The sequence below is a fragment of the Chrysemys picta genome, chromosome 7 (genome assembly GCF_011386835.1).
Source record: "Chrysemys picta bellii isolate R12L10 chromosome 7, ASM1138683v2, whole genome shotgun sequence".
NCBI lineage: Eukaryota > Metazoa > Chordata > Testudines > Emydidae > Chrysemys > Chrysemys picta.
The window spans coordinates 35,981,735-35,999,830 of NC_088797.1; the positions used below are offsets into that span (position 1 = coordinate 35,981,735).

General features: G+C 42.0%; 1 protein-coding gene across 6 annotated transcripts in view; it reads right to left on the reverse strand.

Annotated features, from left to right (window-relative positions):
- Positions 1-13,425: 13,425 nt before the first annotated feature.
- The window catches only part of FBLN2 (fibulin 2), a 193,979-nt gene continuing 189,308 nt past the window's right edge, over positions 13,426-18,096 (reverse strand). For all 6 annotated transcript variants that reach the window (XM_065551187.1, XM_065551185.1, XM_065551186.1 and 3 more), the window contains 2 exons: positions 17,283-17,406; positions 13,426-15,637 (listed from right to left, as the gene is read on the reverse strand). In XM_065551187.1, coding sequence (XP_065407259.1) covers positions 15,280-15,637; positions 17,283-17,406 — 482 coding nt within the window. In that variant the 3' untranslated portion in view covers positions 13,426-15,279. The remainder of the gene's footprint in view (positions 15,638-17,282; positions 17,407-18,096) is intronic.

The following is an 18,096-nucleotide window of genomic DNA, read 5'->3' on the forward strand; positions in this document are numbered from 1 at the left end:
TTATCCCCACTTTACAAATATGGAAACTGAGGCACGAGGGGGTGGGAGAGAGAAGTGATTTTCCCAGTGTCAGTCAGCCAACAAGTGGCAGAAATAAGGGTAGAACCCAGGTATCAAGAGTCCCCATCCACTAGGCTACACTGTCTCATTAAAGCCCATGGGAGTACTCAGACAAGTGAGTGCTACTAAGTGTAAATAAAGGCATGCATGACCAGGCCTATGTGAAACATAGTTCATAGAATATCAGGATTGGAAGGGACCTCAGGAGGTCATCTAGGCCAACCCCCTGCTCAAAGCAGGACCAATCCCCAACTAAATCATCCCAGCCAGGGCTTTGTCAAGCCTGACCTTAAAAACCTCTAAGGAAGGTGTCATAACTATAAAGGGAAGGGTAACAGCTGTCCTGTGTACAGTACTATAAAATCCCTCCTGGCCAGAGACTCCAAAATGCTTTTCCCTGTAAAGGGTTAAGAAGCTCAGGTAACTTGGCTGGCATCTGACCCAAAGGACCAATAAGGGGACAAGATACTTTCAAATCTTGGGGGCGGGGGGAAGGCTGTTGTTTGTGCTCTTTGTTTGGGTGTTCGTTCGCTCTTGGGACTGAGAGGGACCAGACATCAATCCAGGTTCTCCCCATCTTTCTAAACAAGTCTCTCCTATTTCAAACTTGTAAGTAAATAGCCAGGCAAGGCGTCTTAGTTTTACTTTGTTTTTCTCAACTTGTAAATGTACCTTTTACTAGAGTGTTTATCTTTGTTTGCTGTACTTTGAACCTAAGACTAGAGGGGAGTCCTCTGAGCTCTTTAAGTTTGATTACCCTGTAAAGTTATTTTCCATACTGATTTTACAGAGATGATTTTTACCTTTTTCTTTAATTAAAAGTCTTCTTTTTAAGAACCTGATTGATTTTTCCTTGTTTTAAGATCCAAGGGGTTTGGATCTGTATTCACCAAGAAATTGGTGAAGGTTTCTCAAGACTACCCAGGGAAGGGAATTAGTTTTTGAGAATGGTGGCAGCGGACCAGAACTAAGCTGGTAGTTAAGCTTAGAAGTTTTCATGCAGGCCCCTACATTTGTACCCTAAAGTTCAAAGTGGGGATACAGCCTTAACAGAAGGAGATTCCACCACCTCCCTAGGTAACCCATTCCAGTGGTTCACCACCCTCCTAGTGAAAAAGTTTTTCCTAATATCCAACTAAACCTCCCCTACTGCAACTTGAGACCCTTGCTCCTTGTTCTGTCATCTGCTACCACTGAAAACAGTCTAGATCCATCCTCTTTGGAACCCCCTTTCAGGTAGTTGAAAGCAGCGATCAAATCCCCCCTCGTTCTTCTCTTCTGCAGACTAAATAATCCAGTTCCCTCAGCCTCTCCTCATAAATCGTGTGCTCCAACCCCCTAATCATTTTTGTTGCCCTCCGCTGGACTCTTTCCAATTTTTCCACATCCTTCTTGTTGTGTGGAGTCCAAAACTGGACACAGTACTCCAGATGAGGCCTCACCAATGCTGAATAGAGGGGAATGATCACATCCCTAGATCTGCTGGCAATGCTCCTGCTTATACAGCCCAAAAATGCTGTTAGCCTTCTTGGCAACAAGGGCACACTGTTGACTCATATCCAGCTTCTCGTCCACTCTAACCCCTAGGTCCTTTTCTGCAGAACTGCTTCCTAGTCACTAGCAGTGCATGGGATTCTTCTGTCCTAAGTGCAGGACTTTACACTTGTCCTTGTTGAACCTCATCAAATTTCTTTTGGCCCAATCCTTTAATTTGTCTAGGTCCCTCTGTATCCTCTCTCTCTCCTCCAGCATATCTACCACTCCTCCCAGTTTATTGTCATCTTTAAACTTGCTGAGGGTGCAATCCATGCCATCCTCCAGATCATTAATGAAGATATTGAACAAAACCGGTCCCAGGACCGACCCTTGGGGCACTCCGCTTGATACCAGCTGCCAACTAGATATGGAGCCATTGATCACTACCCATTGAGCCCGATGATCTAGCCAGCTTTCTATCCACCTTATAGTCCTTTCATCCAGCCCATACTGTTAAAGTTCTGATAATCTGCAGATTTTAAAAAAATACAATATGTAAATTTAAACATGAAAATACAGTTTAGAGACGTCACCCACTCTATTGGCAAAGACAGGAACAACTGGTTGGCTGCTACCCAGGTGGATAAAACTGGATTTAAAAATTAATTTAAATTTAATACATTTTTAGTTAAATTAAATACTGATTTTTAAAAAAAAATAAACCTATTTAAAATCAAATTTGAAATGATAACCTATGTTAAGGCCTAATCTTACAGTAATCTATTAAAAAAATCACTTAAATTAAATACCCCCCAAAAATATTAAACAGTTCACATTTGCTGCCAAGTTTTAAAGAAGGTCAAACCACTGAACTGGTGGAAGTCACTGTCTAAACACCAGGAATCAGCATTTGTTGAAGGACTAAACCAGCTTTTGACAGCAGTGGCATCGTCTGCAGTTGCAGAGAGAATATTTTCTTCATTTCAGTTAATTCAACAAGTTCATTTCCATGAATAGTTCATTCAAAGTTTAGAAACCAATTGGGAATTGGAAAGCTCATTTCCCTCTACAAATCTATGAATAAAAACTAGGTGAGAGAGGATGAGATCTACTAGTTCTAAAATCTTGCAAAGTGCAACTTTTCAATAGTGAGGGTAAATAACCATTGGAACAACTTAGCAAGGGCTGTCGTGTGCTTTCCATCATTGGAAATTTTTAAATCAAGGTAGGATGTTATTCTAAAATGAATTAATTCAGGGAGGTCCTATGGCTTGTGTTATGCAGGATGTCAGTCTAGAGGATCACGGTGGTCCCTCTCACTTTATAATCTATGAATTTATAACATATTTTGTAATAATTTCCCCTAATGGTTACACAAATGGATAAGGTTTTCCCATTATTCCAGTGTGATATCTGTTTTTAGATCCTTTTCCCATAAAGGTAGTCTTAACCATCAGTAAGAATTCATTACACCATGTGGAGGTCAAGCCCTCTGAGGTGGCCTTTCCTGGAATTAGTGTTTTTATCCTCATGAACAGTCTCCTGGAACTTGGGTTTCCTACATGAGAAATGAAATAATGCTATAAGCTCGAGATGGTATATTAAATAGCCCCCAAGAGTTCCTTAATGGTATTAATTTCCATAATTATATAATTATGGAATAGCTGCTTATGGATGTGTACCCCTTTTTCCTCCGATACGTTAGTATGTCAGATTAGATAGCCCCATCTGAAATTCTGGCTTGTTTCTGATGAGTAGAAGTGGGGAAGGGAAGGAGCTCCCTCTTACCTGTATCAAAAGCCTTATCCAAAGTGTAATTATGAAGTCTGGAGTATTTCCCTTTAGTGTTGGTCTAAATCTTTGAGGTAAAAAAGCACTTTTTTTTTTTGACTGCACCAGTTCCTTTAGGCCCTGCCTTCCCCAAAACAGGACTGCCTTCCATCCACCATAATCACCGCACTGGCCCCTTTGCATCACTCCTGTGGTATAAAGGAGTCTGTAAAAGTGACGCTGAGAAGTTCTGCAGGATGGCTATCACAGAGACGGCATACCTCATTTTATGCCACCCTCCCCTGGCTCCACCATCACAGCTGGTGTGCTGGGGATGCAGCCACAACATACTATGTTTCAGGAGCCCACAGCCAGCACAAAAGCCCCATGGAGACTATGACAAGCCAGCACAATTTAGAGCTACCTTAAGACCACCTGGAATCCTTAGCTGGCACAAAGCTGACATGGCCAGCTCCATATTAGCTTCCTTGTCCCCAAGGGTAAGTGCGTGTGAGGTGCAGAGTGGAATACACCACGTGAAAGCCCTCCTTACCTGACTAATTGCTTCTGTGAAGCCACTACAAGCCAGTATCAGAGGGGTAGCCGTGTTAGTCTGAATCTGTAAAAAGCAACAGAGGGTCCTGTGGCACCTTTGAGACTAACAGAAGTACTGGGAGCATAAGCTTTCGTGGGTAAGAACCTCACTTCTTCAGATGCAAGTCTTGCATCTGAAGAAGTGAGGTTCTTACCCACGAAAGCTTATGCTCCCAGTACTTCTGTTAGTCTCAAAGGTGCCACAGGACCCTCTGTTGCTTTTTACAAGCCAGTGGAAGTCAGAGCAGCCATTAGGCTGCTCTATTTGCTTGGGGAGGCAAGACAGTTTGCCTCCCTCCCTGCCCCAGTATAGGAGTAGGATTTTATAGTAACCCATAAAATTTATAACCCATAAGAATTAATGTATGATTTGATTTCATCCTGTCACCCACCCTTTTTGAATAGCAGAAAGGAATGACAGACCAGAACAATCCTTATGACTGATCATGGTCACCCTTTTGTTTTAGGATAAGTTATAATGTCTACTATGGTTTCCTATATGTATTACAAAGTAGGCACTCTAGTTAAATATACATTTCTTTGTTTTAAGGTTTAGTAAGTAAAAGACAGGATTCTCTATTGTGTCTATGTTAAGTAGATTAGAGGAACATTGAAGGCCTGGGTCTCAATGTAAATCAGCTTGGTTATTGATTGTAAAACTTAGCAAGGTTTAATTTGCTCATATAAATACTACTGTTTGTATTCTCAATCTGTTTGTGTGAATGAGAAATGTATGCATCAGGAAAAGATAAGGTGTGAAAGCCATTGTTATAGCCAGAGTCAAGGAAGAAGGAATGAAGAGACTTAAAGGACATCAAAGAATCATCAACACGCATCCATAATGAAGGGCAGATTGACGACCCTGAGGTGAAGGCTGGCACCCCTACAGACAATTGATTAAATCGGAATAAAGGACAGGATGACCCTCTTGGAGGTGTATTGGAATGTTTACATCAGAAACTGACACAGCAAAATCCATAGACTTCAATAGAGAAAAAAAGACTATAAGATCATGGTGCTTTGCCATGGGACTTTGGGTTCATCTTGCCACACTCCAGGAGCATCGGATCGTGACCGATAGAGCCTCGCTCCCCTCTGCAACCAACCTGGCTGGCCACTAGATTGATCCAGACTCTGGACTGGTAACTATAAACATCACTGCAGGAGTGTGTGTGTGTGTGTGTGTGTGTGTGTGTGTGTGTGTGTGTGTGTGTGTAAAGCATATGCTAACTGTGGTATTCTCAATAAATGTTGTGTGTATTTACCTTCCTCTATAAAGATCCCGTGTGCTTTGTATGAGCATAACACCAGGGTCAGGGGAAACAAAAAGGTGGCTTAGCGTCAGCTGTGTCTCCCCACCCCTACCACTCAGATGCACCTCTGGAATAACTGAGATACATGGCCTAGAAGAATAAAAGATAACAATGGGGCTGATGCACTTTGAAGGATCGTTATGCAAAAGACGTGAGGATTTGAGGAGAAAATTGGCTTAATGTGTCACTGTGTTATGCCACTGAAACTGAAGTGACTGAATCAGGCCCTTCAATGTTTGCTTTAAATTGAATGGCTCTGTGATGGGACATGTACTGAAAGTGAGAGAAGAGGGGCTTATACTCAGGCTCCAGATCCATTTATATACACTGTGTCCGATTCACCACTGCTGGGGCCTCCTCTCACTCACAGTTTGGGTTGTGAAGGTACCACCAAAGGAGGAAACAGTGAGGAATATCCCAGCTCCTTTTCCTAGGATCAGGGAGAAAGACAGAGGTTCTGCAGTGGACACACAACATTGCTATTATCCGGGACATCACAACACAGATACAGTAGCCAGGGCATTCTCTTACCTTACAGGGGCACTCTGTTCGAGAAAGAATCACCTCCAATGGCCAGGGTACATTCTGGTTCCAGAAGAATCTGGCAGAACCCACTTGCTGTTAGGAGTTTCCATTTTTAATCACATGGTTGAGCCTGGGGAGGCCCTAAAGCAGCCCCTTAGGTTATGTCTAAACAACAATGTAAGCCTAGGGTTAATAGGACTTGAGTCAGTTGAGCCATGTCAGGGAACCATGGGTTTGAGCATCTACATTGCATTTGAACCCTAAAGTTAAGAATTTTCTGACCCAGGCTCAAACCAAGGGTTCTAGCATTCACACTGCAGTGCACAGACCTGAGACTAATTAAGGGTATCCTAAAATGCCTAGTGCCCACCTCCCAGTGTTGACACTCTAACCCTCGGAACATGGTGCACTGTGGGAAAACTCTACTGCCCACTCAGTTTCCTAACTGTGGTGGTGCTATTAATGCATCTCAGGTGCCCATGAGTACATAAATTGCCTAATTACCTGCTTTGGTGGCTGTCTCAGTAGAATGGCTGCAGTTGGAGAAGGCTGTATACTGAACTGCCATCTAATCTGAGAATGGGGTTCTCCAGCTCTCAGCTGAGTCACAGTGGTAGGAAAATGCCCATGGGCACCTGTTCTGAGGATAATTAGGACAATTAGGACATCAGTCTCCAGGGCTATCAAACTATTAAAATAAAACTTTGCAATTCTTCATTTTCAAAATTGGATGGTCCATGAAGATGTTTTTGTTTGGTTGTTTTTTTATTTATTTTTGTGCATTTGTTTTGCAGTTTGACATAGAATGACAAAACACACACACACACACACACACACACACACACAGAGAGAGAGCAGAGCAGCACAGTGCAGTGCAGTGCAGTGCATCCCCAGGGCTTGGGGTGCAGTGTACTCCAGCACGCCCAGGGAATCCCTTATCCCTGCCCTCTCTGCACCCTGGGAGACAGGGCTAAGGGGTCCTGGGAGGCTGCGGGGAAGTTTTGGGGCTGGCTCGCACTCACCACCCTCACAGTACATGCAGCCCCAGGGAGGTTGGGAAAAAGGGACAGAGAGCAGAGCAGGGCCTAAGTGTTGCCCTGAAGGGATGGGCAGCAGCAGAGCCCCTGGCTCAGCATGGCTGGTGGAAGGGATGATCCCCAACACCCTGGCAGTCAGGAACCACCTCCCACCTTTCAGCTTTGCTCCAGGCAAGCTCTGCGCAGCAGTGGAAGAGGAGCCGGAGCAGGAAGCAAGAGCATGCTCAGCAATGCAATAATGACACTTCCTGCTGCTGCATTGGCTGTCTGCAGCGCTGCTCCTCTGCTATTGGGAATTCTAGGATACATCTGGAGCACGTCTGGGATCCGAGTCAAGCCGGGGCTGTATGCACACAGCAAAGCAATAAGGCTCAGATCCTAGGTCCCAGCTGAACACGTGCTTGGACTCTCCAGCCCTGCAGGGTCCTAGGACCCTGGGTCCAAGCTCTAGGTTACAACAATTGGTTTGTGGATGCAAGGAGCATTTGACTTGAGCCCAGTCTCAAGCCTGGACTTATATTGCTGTGTAGACATCCCCGACATGGCCTAAACTCAGCACTGCAGCCTCCCATTGCAATAAATGGCAAACTGCAAAACTCATTCAGGAAGCACTAACACACCTGCTTAAGTATGCTTGAGAGTCACCCACCTCTGAGGTGCACAAAACTGGGACATCTAGGCTGACCCTAATCCCATAAAACTGGACAGCTGGCAGTGTTTGCTGAGCACACTTGCAGATTTTCCAGGGAAGCTACCACAAAAAAGGGGGACAAGACTGGGAAAACCTGGATAGGTGACAACTCTAGCTGGCCTCTTGACAGGAGATATGATTACTCCATGCACAAAGATAAGCACAGGTATGTTTGCAAGATCGGCCAGTTAAAAGCCATTGGGCCTGGAGCACGGACAAGAGGAGGGGAACGATAGGCTGAAGCACAAGGAAAGCAGAACCAGGGCCTGGAAAACTGGAGCCCAGGCACTTGGCAGTTGAGTTCAGGTTATGACTCCAAAATGGCTGCAGCACCTGTACACAAGCTAAAATGACAAAGGTTTGCTTTTCCTGCTTCACTACTCCCCCTTGCATTTAAAGCTATCAGTGCTACTGTATGCATTGGTAAGTTTGTAATCACAGGGGAATGTTACATCAGAAGTGGTAAAGCTATCAATGTAATACATCACTTATATTATGGCATTAGTCATGAAGGACGATCCAAAACAAACAAACAAATCCATGGATTTGATATCAGCTTTTGTCCTGCGGCACTGGGACAGTATAAAGCAGGGAGCATTGTTTTAAGTCAAAGCAATTTAAATCACAGATTTTTAATGATGATTTAAATCAGCAATTTAATTTTAGTTGTGGTTTGCATTTGTTCTTTTTAGTTATTTTCCTAAAAAAAGACTGAGTCTCATTGGTTGGTAACCATTAAAACATGTTGATTTGCAACTAAATATATTCCTTACACTACATTCAGAGGTTCTTTCTGCTAATAAGAAGGATAAACTATATATATATATATATATATATATATATATATGCATTTATATAAGCAATTGTATAGATTAATTTACATTTATTCAGATTCTTAATTTTAATCTATTACTATTTTAGAAAATGGTGAATTATACATTTCATATTTACCAATTAATTTTTTAACTTATGATTTGTATCAAGCTCTATTTGGATGAAAATTCAAATGTAATTGACAATGCACAAAAATAGCATTTTTAAAATTTAGTAAATACTTTCAATGTGATAGAAACAAGGAAAAATGGATCAAGCAGTTTAGCAAAACATGTTTTGCATTTAAAACTAATTTATTAAATAACAGAAGTATTAGTTGTACTCAGTGAATTGAATTGTTTGTTTCTGGTCGCTATGTCTTTCAAGATTTTAGAACTAGTAGATCTCATCCTCTCATGCCACCTTTTCACTCATACATTCACAGAGGAAAACAATATTTCATGCTTTTAAAACTCCCAGCTGGTTTCTTAACTTTGAATGAATTATTCATTGAACTCAACTAATTGAAGAAACTGAAATGAAGAAAATATTCTCTCTGCACTTGCAGAAAAGCTATTGCTGTCAAAAGCTGGTTTGCACTTCAACAAACTCTTGTTCCTGTTGCTTAGCTTGTAATTTCTACCAGTTCAGTGGTTTGACTTGCTTTAAAACTTGGCACTGAACATATACTGCTTACTATTTTTTGCATTTAATGTAAATGATTTTAATATAAGTTTAGGCTGTAATATAGGTTTTCAATTTCAATTTTAAATGTTTTTTTAAATACTGTAAAACTATTTAAATAAAAAAATCATTGAGCTTTTCCCACTGTGGTATAGATACAGGGCAAAAAACAAACAAAACCCCTAGGGGAGAGGAGTTTTGTGTGATGGTTGTCATTGTGGTATAACCCTGGGGCTTGAGTCTGAGAAATCTAGAGTTAAAAGAAGGGGAACATTTTGTTACAGTTAAGTCAATAGCAAAACCCTCGTTGACTTCAATGGGGCCAGGATTTCACCCTGAATCTCTATAACTTGAGCTAAAGACAGAATTTAGCTGGGGACTGGAACTCACTTCCTCTAAGGACCAGGAACAAGTAGGGATGCAATAAGTTAGGTTTGCAAGAGGAAGGAGGGGAAGCTTATTTCTATCTAATACATCGAACCATTTCATCCCCTAGTTAATCCTAGTAAATCTATTACAATTTGTAACATTGGATGGTTGAGAGGTTGGGTTATTTGTCATATAAATTCCAGTCATACAAAAGACCGAAGAGTTGCCTTCTATCTAACATACTTGAGTTTCCAGAAAACATTAAGATTTTCATTTACAAGTCAGTGTTCTATACACATTCCTGCCAGTTCCAGACCTTTATTTTCCTCATTCTTGGGGCTTATTTTCTCTCTCAACTACATATTAGATAAATATAATACAGCTAGTAACTGATGGTCCAATTTCATATATGTAGGGATGTAGGAGCTGGATTTTATAATGTACTATGAGAATTAATGTATGATTTGATTTCATCCTGTCAGCCACCCTTTTTGAATAGCAGAAAGGAATGACAGACCAGAACAATCCTTATGACTAATTATGGCCATCCTTTTGTTTAGAATAAGTTATAAAGCTACTATGGTTTCCTATATGTATTACAAATTAGGAAGTAAGAGACAGGATTCTCTATTGTATCTATGTTAAGAAGATTAGAGGAATGTTGAGAGCCTGAAGCCCCAATGTGAATTGTTTTAGTTATAAGATTTAACAAGGCTTGATTTACAATGTATTTTGCTGAATATACAATACTGCTTTCTGTATACCTTTGAAGGTTCTGTAAGAGATTGTTTGTGTGAATGAGAAATGCATGCATCAGGAAAAGATAAGGTATGAAAACCACCACAAATGTCCAGATGGTCAAGAAGAAGTGAGAGACTTGGAAAGACCAGGAGACAATCAGAAACATCCATTGTATCCAATGTTAAACATATTAGCAGCATTGATGACCTCAGAGGTGAGGCAGGCACCCCTGAAGGTGAGACAACAAATAGGATATAACGATGGGAAGCCTGACAATAACCATCAAATGATAACACCACTTCAGGACTAATGATTACAGGATGACATTGCAAAATGCATGGACTCAAATGAGAATTTACAACTATAAAGCTGGGGTGTTTTGCCATGGAACTCTGGGTTCAGTCCTGGGGAGCATCGGAGCGCGACCGACAGAACCCAGCTCCACACTCGTGCTCAATCTAAGTGGCCATTAGATTGACTCAAGCTACAACAGACTGGTAACAATGAACATCACTGGCAGGACTCTCTCTCTCTCTCTGTGTGTGTGTGTGTGTGTGTGTGTAAAAAGCATATGCTAACTGTGGTATTCTCAATAAATGCTGTGTATTTACCTTCCTCTATAAAGATCCCATGTGCTTTGTATGAGCATAACAGGGAGAGGTGTTTTGGACTGATTTTTAAATGAACAACATGTAGTATATGACTTGCAAGATTGTATAGCAGTGATTCTCAACCAGGAGTCCAGGGGCCCCTGGGGATGGGCCCATGAGCAGGTTTCAGGGGGTCCACCAAGTATGGCCAGCGTTAGACTCACTGGGGCCAGCGCAGAAAGCCAAAGCCCCACCATGTAGGACTGCAGCCCACCACCCAGGGCTGAAGCCAAAGCCTGAGCAGCTTAGCTTTGCAGTGCCCCCTGTGGCCCTGCGCAATTGCCCTGCTTGCTACCCCTTAACGCTGGCCCTGGATTTTATATGCAGAAAAACAGTTGTGGCTAGGGTTGCCAACTTTCTACTGGCACAAAACCGAACACGCTAGCCACAGCCGTTCCCCAAGACCCCACTCCTTGTCCTGCCCCTTCCCCAAGGCCCCGTCCCCTGCTCACTACATTCCCCCTCCCTCGGTGGCTTGCTCTCCCCCATCCTCACTCACTTTCACTGCTCTGGGGCAGGGGTTTGGGGTGGCTCTAAATGGGGGTGCAGCCTATGGGATGGTGCCAAAAATGAGGGGTTCAGGGTGCAGGAGGGGGCTCTGGGCTGGGGCCGAGGGATTTGGCATGTGGGAGGGGGCTGAAGGTTGAGGCAGGGAATTGGGGTGTGGGATGAATGAGGGCTCTGGGCTGGGGATGCTGGCCCTGGGGATGAGGGGTTTGGGGTGCAGGAGGGGGCTCCAGGCCGGGGGATTCGGAGTGTGGGAGGGGGCTGCAGGTTGAGGCAGGGGGTTGGGGTGCAGGAGGGGTCAAGGCACTGGGGTGGGGCTGGGGATGAGGGGTTCAGGGTATGGGAGGGAGCTCTGGGTCGGGGTTGAGGTGCAGGGGGTGACGGCTCTAGGTTGGGAGTGCGGGCTCCGAGGTGCAGGAGGGGGCTGCAGGTTTGGGGAGGCAGTTCCCGGCCAATGCAAATGTGGAGCCAGTGCTCAGGGCAGGGGCAGTGTGCACCGCAGAGCCTCCTGCCACAGAACAGGTAGGGACTAGCCTGACTTGGCTCCACAGCACTGCCAACTGGACTTTTAACGGCCTGGTTGGCGGTTCTGATCGGAGCCGCCAGGGTCCCTTTTTGACTGGGTGTTCCTCCCAAAAACCGGACACCTGGTCACCCTAGTTGTGGCATAGTGGGGCCATGGTGTTTTTATAGCATGTTGGAAGAGCCTCAGAAAGAAAAAGGTTGCCTGGGGTACAGGATGTTCAGAGACATGTCACATGCAGCCCCTCTCCTTTCTATAGAGGCCTAAGGATATTAGTTAGCTGAGTGGTTTAAATATTTACTTACACACTTGTCCAAAGTCCACTAAGCCAGTTTGATCATTAGGATTGCAACTGCTGTCATCTTTGCCTAATTTAATCAATTTAAATAAAGTTTTGTTATGAATTTTCAATATTCCATAGCCAGGAAAAATGAACACACCTCAGTTACCTGCACTCATTAAAAACAATTAAAATAAAAAGCTCAATATTTCAGTAGTGGCTTGATTTGTTCAGAAATAGCTGACACAAGAAGGAAAGTATAGACATCTTGTTTTAAGACCACAAAACTTATTAAGGCCTAGCCCACCCAATGGTTGATTAAGGCACAGTTGCAAGCACTATGGCCCAGCTCCTCAAAGGTATTTAAGCACCTAACTTCCATTGAAATCAATGGGATTTAAGTGCTGAAATACCTTTGAGGAACTGGCCCTATGGGCCTGAATCCCATTTACCCTAAGGCCCCTTTACACTTAGCATAAATGAGAATCAGACCCTATGTCAACTATGTCAACATACAAGAGAATAAGGCCCCAATCCAAAACCCATGAAGCTCAATGGGAATATATCCGTTGACCTCAATGTGCATTAGGACAAACCCTAAGGTCCTGAGCCTACAACTGAAAATGAAATGAATGGGGCTGTGTGTAGGTACAGACATCCATTTGTGCAGAGTCAATTACAGCATTGGGGACTGAGTGAGAAAGGAGCAAGTGACTCACAATGTGTGTAGTATTAACCCTAACGACACTGTGCCTATTGCTGAGAACTAACAGGGACCATATTCCCCCTCCCCGCCCCACTCCGCTCAAGTAGAGGTAAGTGGCTGTTTAGGTTGCTTTAGAAAAATTAAAATGTGAAGTTATCCAGCAGAGGCCTTTCCTTTTCTCTGATAGGTAGAGTAGAATGGCCATTCTCTCTTATCTGGGTGCCCATAGGTTGCAGTGCTGATGAAGACAGTGTTAAACATTATAACATTTTTTTATATAATAGTATGGAAAGTCTTTTCCAGAACTTTGTTCATCAATTACCTGTCCTAAAAAATGAAAAGCCAGTGTTTCAAACTGCCAGAGGCTTAACATAATGATTGACTGTTGTTGCTTTTAGTCAGCAGAAGTAACAAATCGCTTGTCCATTAATTCTCTGACAGGACAGACTGCTGGAGCTTGAATGGCATTTACACTCAATCAAATACTAATGCTGATGGAGAACTTTGGGTTTCAGTGATTCTTGATGTGCCCTTCTGGGGCACAGAGAACTCTATCACCTCTTAATGTGCAAGCTGCATAATGAATCTAAAAGACTTTTGTACTCATTGCGGCATTGCCTCTTCATCTTGCCAATCCTAGCACTGCAGATATGCATTTACTTGAAATGATAAATTGCATAAACACATTGTTTCTGATTGGTACTTTACTGGTAAGTTCTTAAGACCATTAACTATAGAAAACAGAACTAATGTGGAGGAAAGATCACTTTTACAGAAAGGATTCTGACAGAACAACAGGAATAAGTTTGAAGTATGCAACCTATAGATATTCCAAGAATTTACAACTAAAGAATAAAAATTCATTTTCTACAGTCATTGATATATATATATAAAGTTAGGTACAAAAAAAGTTTATATTTTATTATCTGGAAAAAGTCCAAATTTAAAAAAATGACTTATTTGAAATGGTAAAATTGGCCATGGGATATAATGAATACAGTACATCTCCCCCTTCACCCATAGATAGCGTTTACATATTCTTAATCCACAGTACAAACAAGTTAATATTTTACAAAAAGATGATAATCAAATGGTTAATTATTACTGTATAAAAAGACATAGGACTTGGTTTCTCTCGTTTTATATACAATGCACACTGGTCAATATATGATCTACTGTAGGCTAGAATGGATTATTAAACTACAGTGTAGTAAATATTTATATATTGTAGTTATGATTTTCATTAAGAACATTTTGCAGAATAATTATAACTAGGTGAGAGAATGCTCAGAAGATTACAGCACTGGAACTTTTTAAAAAGATCATCTACAAAAAAAATTCTGATATTCACCTCTAAATTCTAACAAATACTTAGATTACACTACACATACCACACCTTGCCCTCAGCTTTGGGACCTCATCCAGTCTCCTATGAAACAAGAGGAAATCCACTTTGAAACCGAGATTGTGCTGTGACATAATCATATAATGACAAACGACATAATACAAACTGCCAATTTATCTAGCGTTTTCCTCTGCATCATGAAGGTAGCATAACTGAGGTCATTTTCTTGGAAAATAAAAGTCACTCACCTTTTGTTTGATTTATTTAAATTTGCAATCTATTAATCTAATTGGACATCCAGGCTTTTGAATTAGGTGTGGTAACTGATTACATGTTTCCTCTTTGGCATTCCTTTTAAGAATTATAACACATCTAATCTATAAGCAGAGCTACCTGAATAGAATGGGTTTGTACAGAGATGAGTTCAAACAGTACAAGACAAATGCTACTAACTGTAGTGTGAGTTTTTAATTGGCAGTGCAAGCCATTAATCTAAGGCCTCAGTCCTGTAAATACTTGGACATGTACTTAAATTTAAATATGTGAGTAGTCCCTTTAAAATCAAGCCTATGATTACAGTTTGTTTGTCTGTTGGTGGGGCGGGTTTGTTTGTATATTTTCTGTATTTATCGTTATAGGCAATATACTATGAAAGTTGGGGAAAAATAAACCTTTTATATGAGGTGCACTAGCTGTCTGTCTGTACTTATATGGCCTTCATCACCATAGCATCTGGGTGCAGACACACCTTGGTGAAATTTTTGGCTAAGCAAAACTTTAGGTTTGTGCAATGTGTGCTAAAGAGAAATTGCTCAGTTATTTTTTTCCCTAATCAGTGGCACAAACCAAAGCCCCCAAGTGAACTGTTTTTCTTTCTAGTGCAGTATCTTATAGATGTAACTAAACCAAAGGAATTCACTGGAGCGACTGTAAAAGAAGGTTTCAGTACACAACAGATGTACTGCCTTTAAAATCTTTCCTTCACATACATACAGTCCAATTAACATCTAAAGAATTACACAAAAGACAAGTCAGTAAAAATTAAGTTAATTTACACAACCAATAAAATAGTTTGAAGCAATGATAGAAAGTTATTATAAAGGCTAGATACAGTAAATACCAGTTCCACCATAATAAGCTTTGGTAGAATATTAAAAGAGCATAGCACCAATAAATTCCAATGTCAATACATGCCTCAGTAAGCATGAGCTGTGATGAATATGTAAATTTTGGCAAGAAAAGTTGTGTATGTTCCTTGACGCCATAATTTCATTTCAACATCTAACAAAAAGTCTTTAGGCTCCTTCACTTGTCGCTGAAGATAGACAATGCCCGTATAGGAGTTAAGCTTTCTAGTGCTGAAGTAGTTTTCTTCATTTCCTTTGTTGATGGTAAGGATTATGTTGTCTCCAGCATAGGCAGGTGATGGTCCAATACGGAAAATATGAGCTGGGACTACGATGTTGGTTTGGAAGTTGAGTTGATAGTAAGTAATTCGCACAGGGGTGTTTTGGCAATCCACATAATTAAAGCAATTGTTGCGTTCACACCTCCTGAGAGAGTAAAAACAAGAAATGGTTAGTATTACAGTAACCGTGAGCCAGAAGATGTACATTTCAGTCATTTGCAAAGTCACAAGAACCCTTTAGCATGTGTTAGAGGAGGCAGGGATAGCTCAGTGGTTTGAGCATTGGCCTGCTATACCCAGGGTTGTGAGTTCAATCCTTGAGGGGACCATTTAAGGATCTGGGGCAAAATCAGTACTTGGTCCTGCTAGTGAAGGCAGGGGGCTGGACTCAATGACCTTTCAAGGTCCCTTCCAGTTCTAGGAGATGGGATATCTCCATTAATTTAATTATTTTATTTTTATTTAGACAGATGAGCCCCAAGCTTCAACTGTGTAATTAACAGCTGCTTGGTTCTGCTTTTACAGCCCCCATAAAACATTTGTAAATGATATAATTGTCAGAGTACAACAGCATACCAAAAACATCTTCCACATGGAGAGTCCTGTTTGAAAGCTCCACAATGAGCATACAGAGAAAGCTAGACAGAAGTCAAACTGTGTGTAGCCTAACGCTTGGAGGAGGAATCTGTGAATCATCAAAGTGCAAGACTGGGACTGTGTTTTATGAAATCCGAAACAGTCGCACTCAGAGAGGCAATTGTACTCTAACTCTTAACAAGTGCCTGTACTAGCCAAACTGCCCTATTCTAGCTTTTAAAGGAAGCAATAAAACTATGTTTAAGGCATAAGTGATAGGGATATTCATTTTGGAGAGGAGAAAAGCATCCTCTGTGATTTCTCCATAGCTCTTGTATTTCCTTCCCACCCATTCTCCAAGGCCACTCAACACAGCTATCCTCTTTGATTGTGAATGTTTGGACATGGCTGCTTTTTGGGAACAGAGGCACCACACTGCAGGCAGTGCAAAGTAATACAGGGATTGCTGGGGAACTGCCCCACTAAGGTGAATGAGACATTACAATCAGAACAAAACAGATGTTCCTTCGTTCCAGTTCTGTGTGTGATTCACTTGAATGGGATAGCTCTTCCATGTGATCGATCCTTCGGGGGCAGTTCCTCCAGTGCCTCAGACTGTACAGTGAACATGTGCAATAGAGCTGAAACTGCAATTCCCGTTCCACAGTAAACTCCAAAATACCAATATATATATATATATAAAAATAGAAGGTTCTGACGTGGAACAAACCACAAATTTCCCAAGGACTGGAAATTCCAAACTTTTGCATAGAAGAAGTTGAAATGACATTTCACTTTGATGTTTTTGAAATGTTCCTGAGGCTCCTTGAGTTGCCCAGGGCCCTGGCAGCCCACCAGATGAAGTGCTGGGCAGTCTGGGGAGCCAGGGCTCTCACAACTTCCCGCCTACTGAGGAACTGGGAGCTCTGACTCCAAGCTGGGGACCCTGGAAGCCCTTTGCTAGGCTGCTCATGCCAGTTGTGTGGGAGAAAGCAGCATTTTCCAACAGAAAAAGGTCCCATTGGACAATCTCCAACCAGCCCTAATGTGAATATTAAAGCACAGAGCTCTAAAACAGCAGCAGGAGTTCACTGGACAGCCCAGAAGCCACAGCAGGGTAGCAAGGTGCACTTTACAAATATCATAAGACTAAAACAGTCTGAAAAAAATGAGCAGCCAAAGGGAGTTGGTTATGATAATCAGTGAGGACTTACATGTCAGATACTTTTCTGTAGTTCTGAGGGCACTCAAACAAGAGGCATCGGTAGCTGCCCTGGATGTTGTAGCAAGACTCTGCAGCTGAGCAATTGTGGGTTCCTATTGCACATTCATCAATATCTGGCAATGGAAAATGGGGAAAATATGCAGTAAATCTACAAAGTACTATGTGCAATCATGAGATATGAACCTGAACAGATGTGCACATGCGTGATATACATAAAAAGAGAGGCAGGCCTGTGCTTTTGGATCTGAAGGACAAGGGCTCGCATCCTGACTCTGTAGCTGGGAGTTTGCCTACCAATAGTGACTGTTGCCTGCAGGCCTGGATCGTTACAAACACAATGTCAACATGCAGGACTTGAAATCCAGATCCAAATTTTGTAGGTCAGGCTCATCTCCAGTACATATATCCAGATACGTAGCTTTCAGGTCTTGGAATGGTGGAATAAAATATGTTCATTTAGGCTATGTTAAAATTCCAGTGCATATTAAAACAGGTTGTGAAAAAAACTGGTTTACCTCCCTCTTAGTATTATCATTTATTATTAGTCAAAAGCTGACAGCATGCTTGGCACTGTACAAGAAACAGGGAAGACAAGGGTTCCTGATCTAAGGAGCTTGCAATCTTTCCCTTGTTATCATTTGACTGCCACGTCTCCTACTGAGGTGACTTGGCAGACTCCAACCATCCTGCCAAGATGCACCTGTCACTGCTGAGCATTTTGCAAATATTTTCACATCTTTTGAGATGCTAAGTTCTGCTGCTCTTACTCCACAGCAAGTAAATCTGATGGAACCCAGGATTGT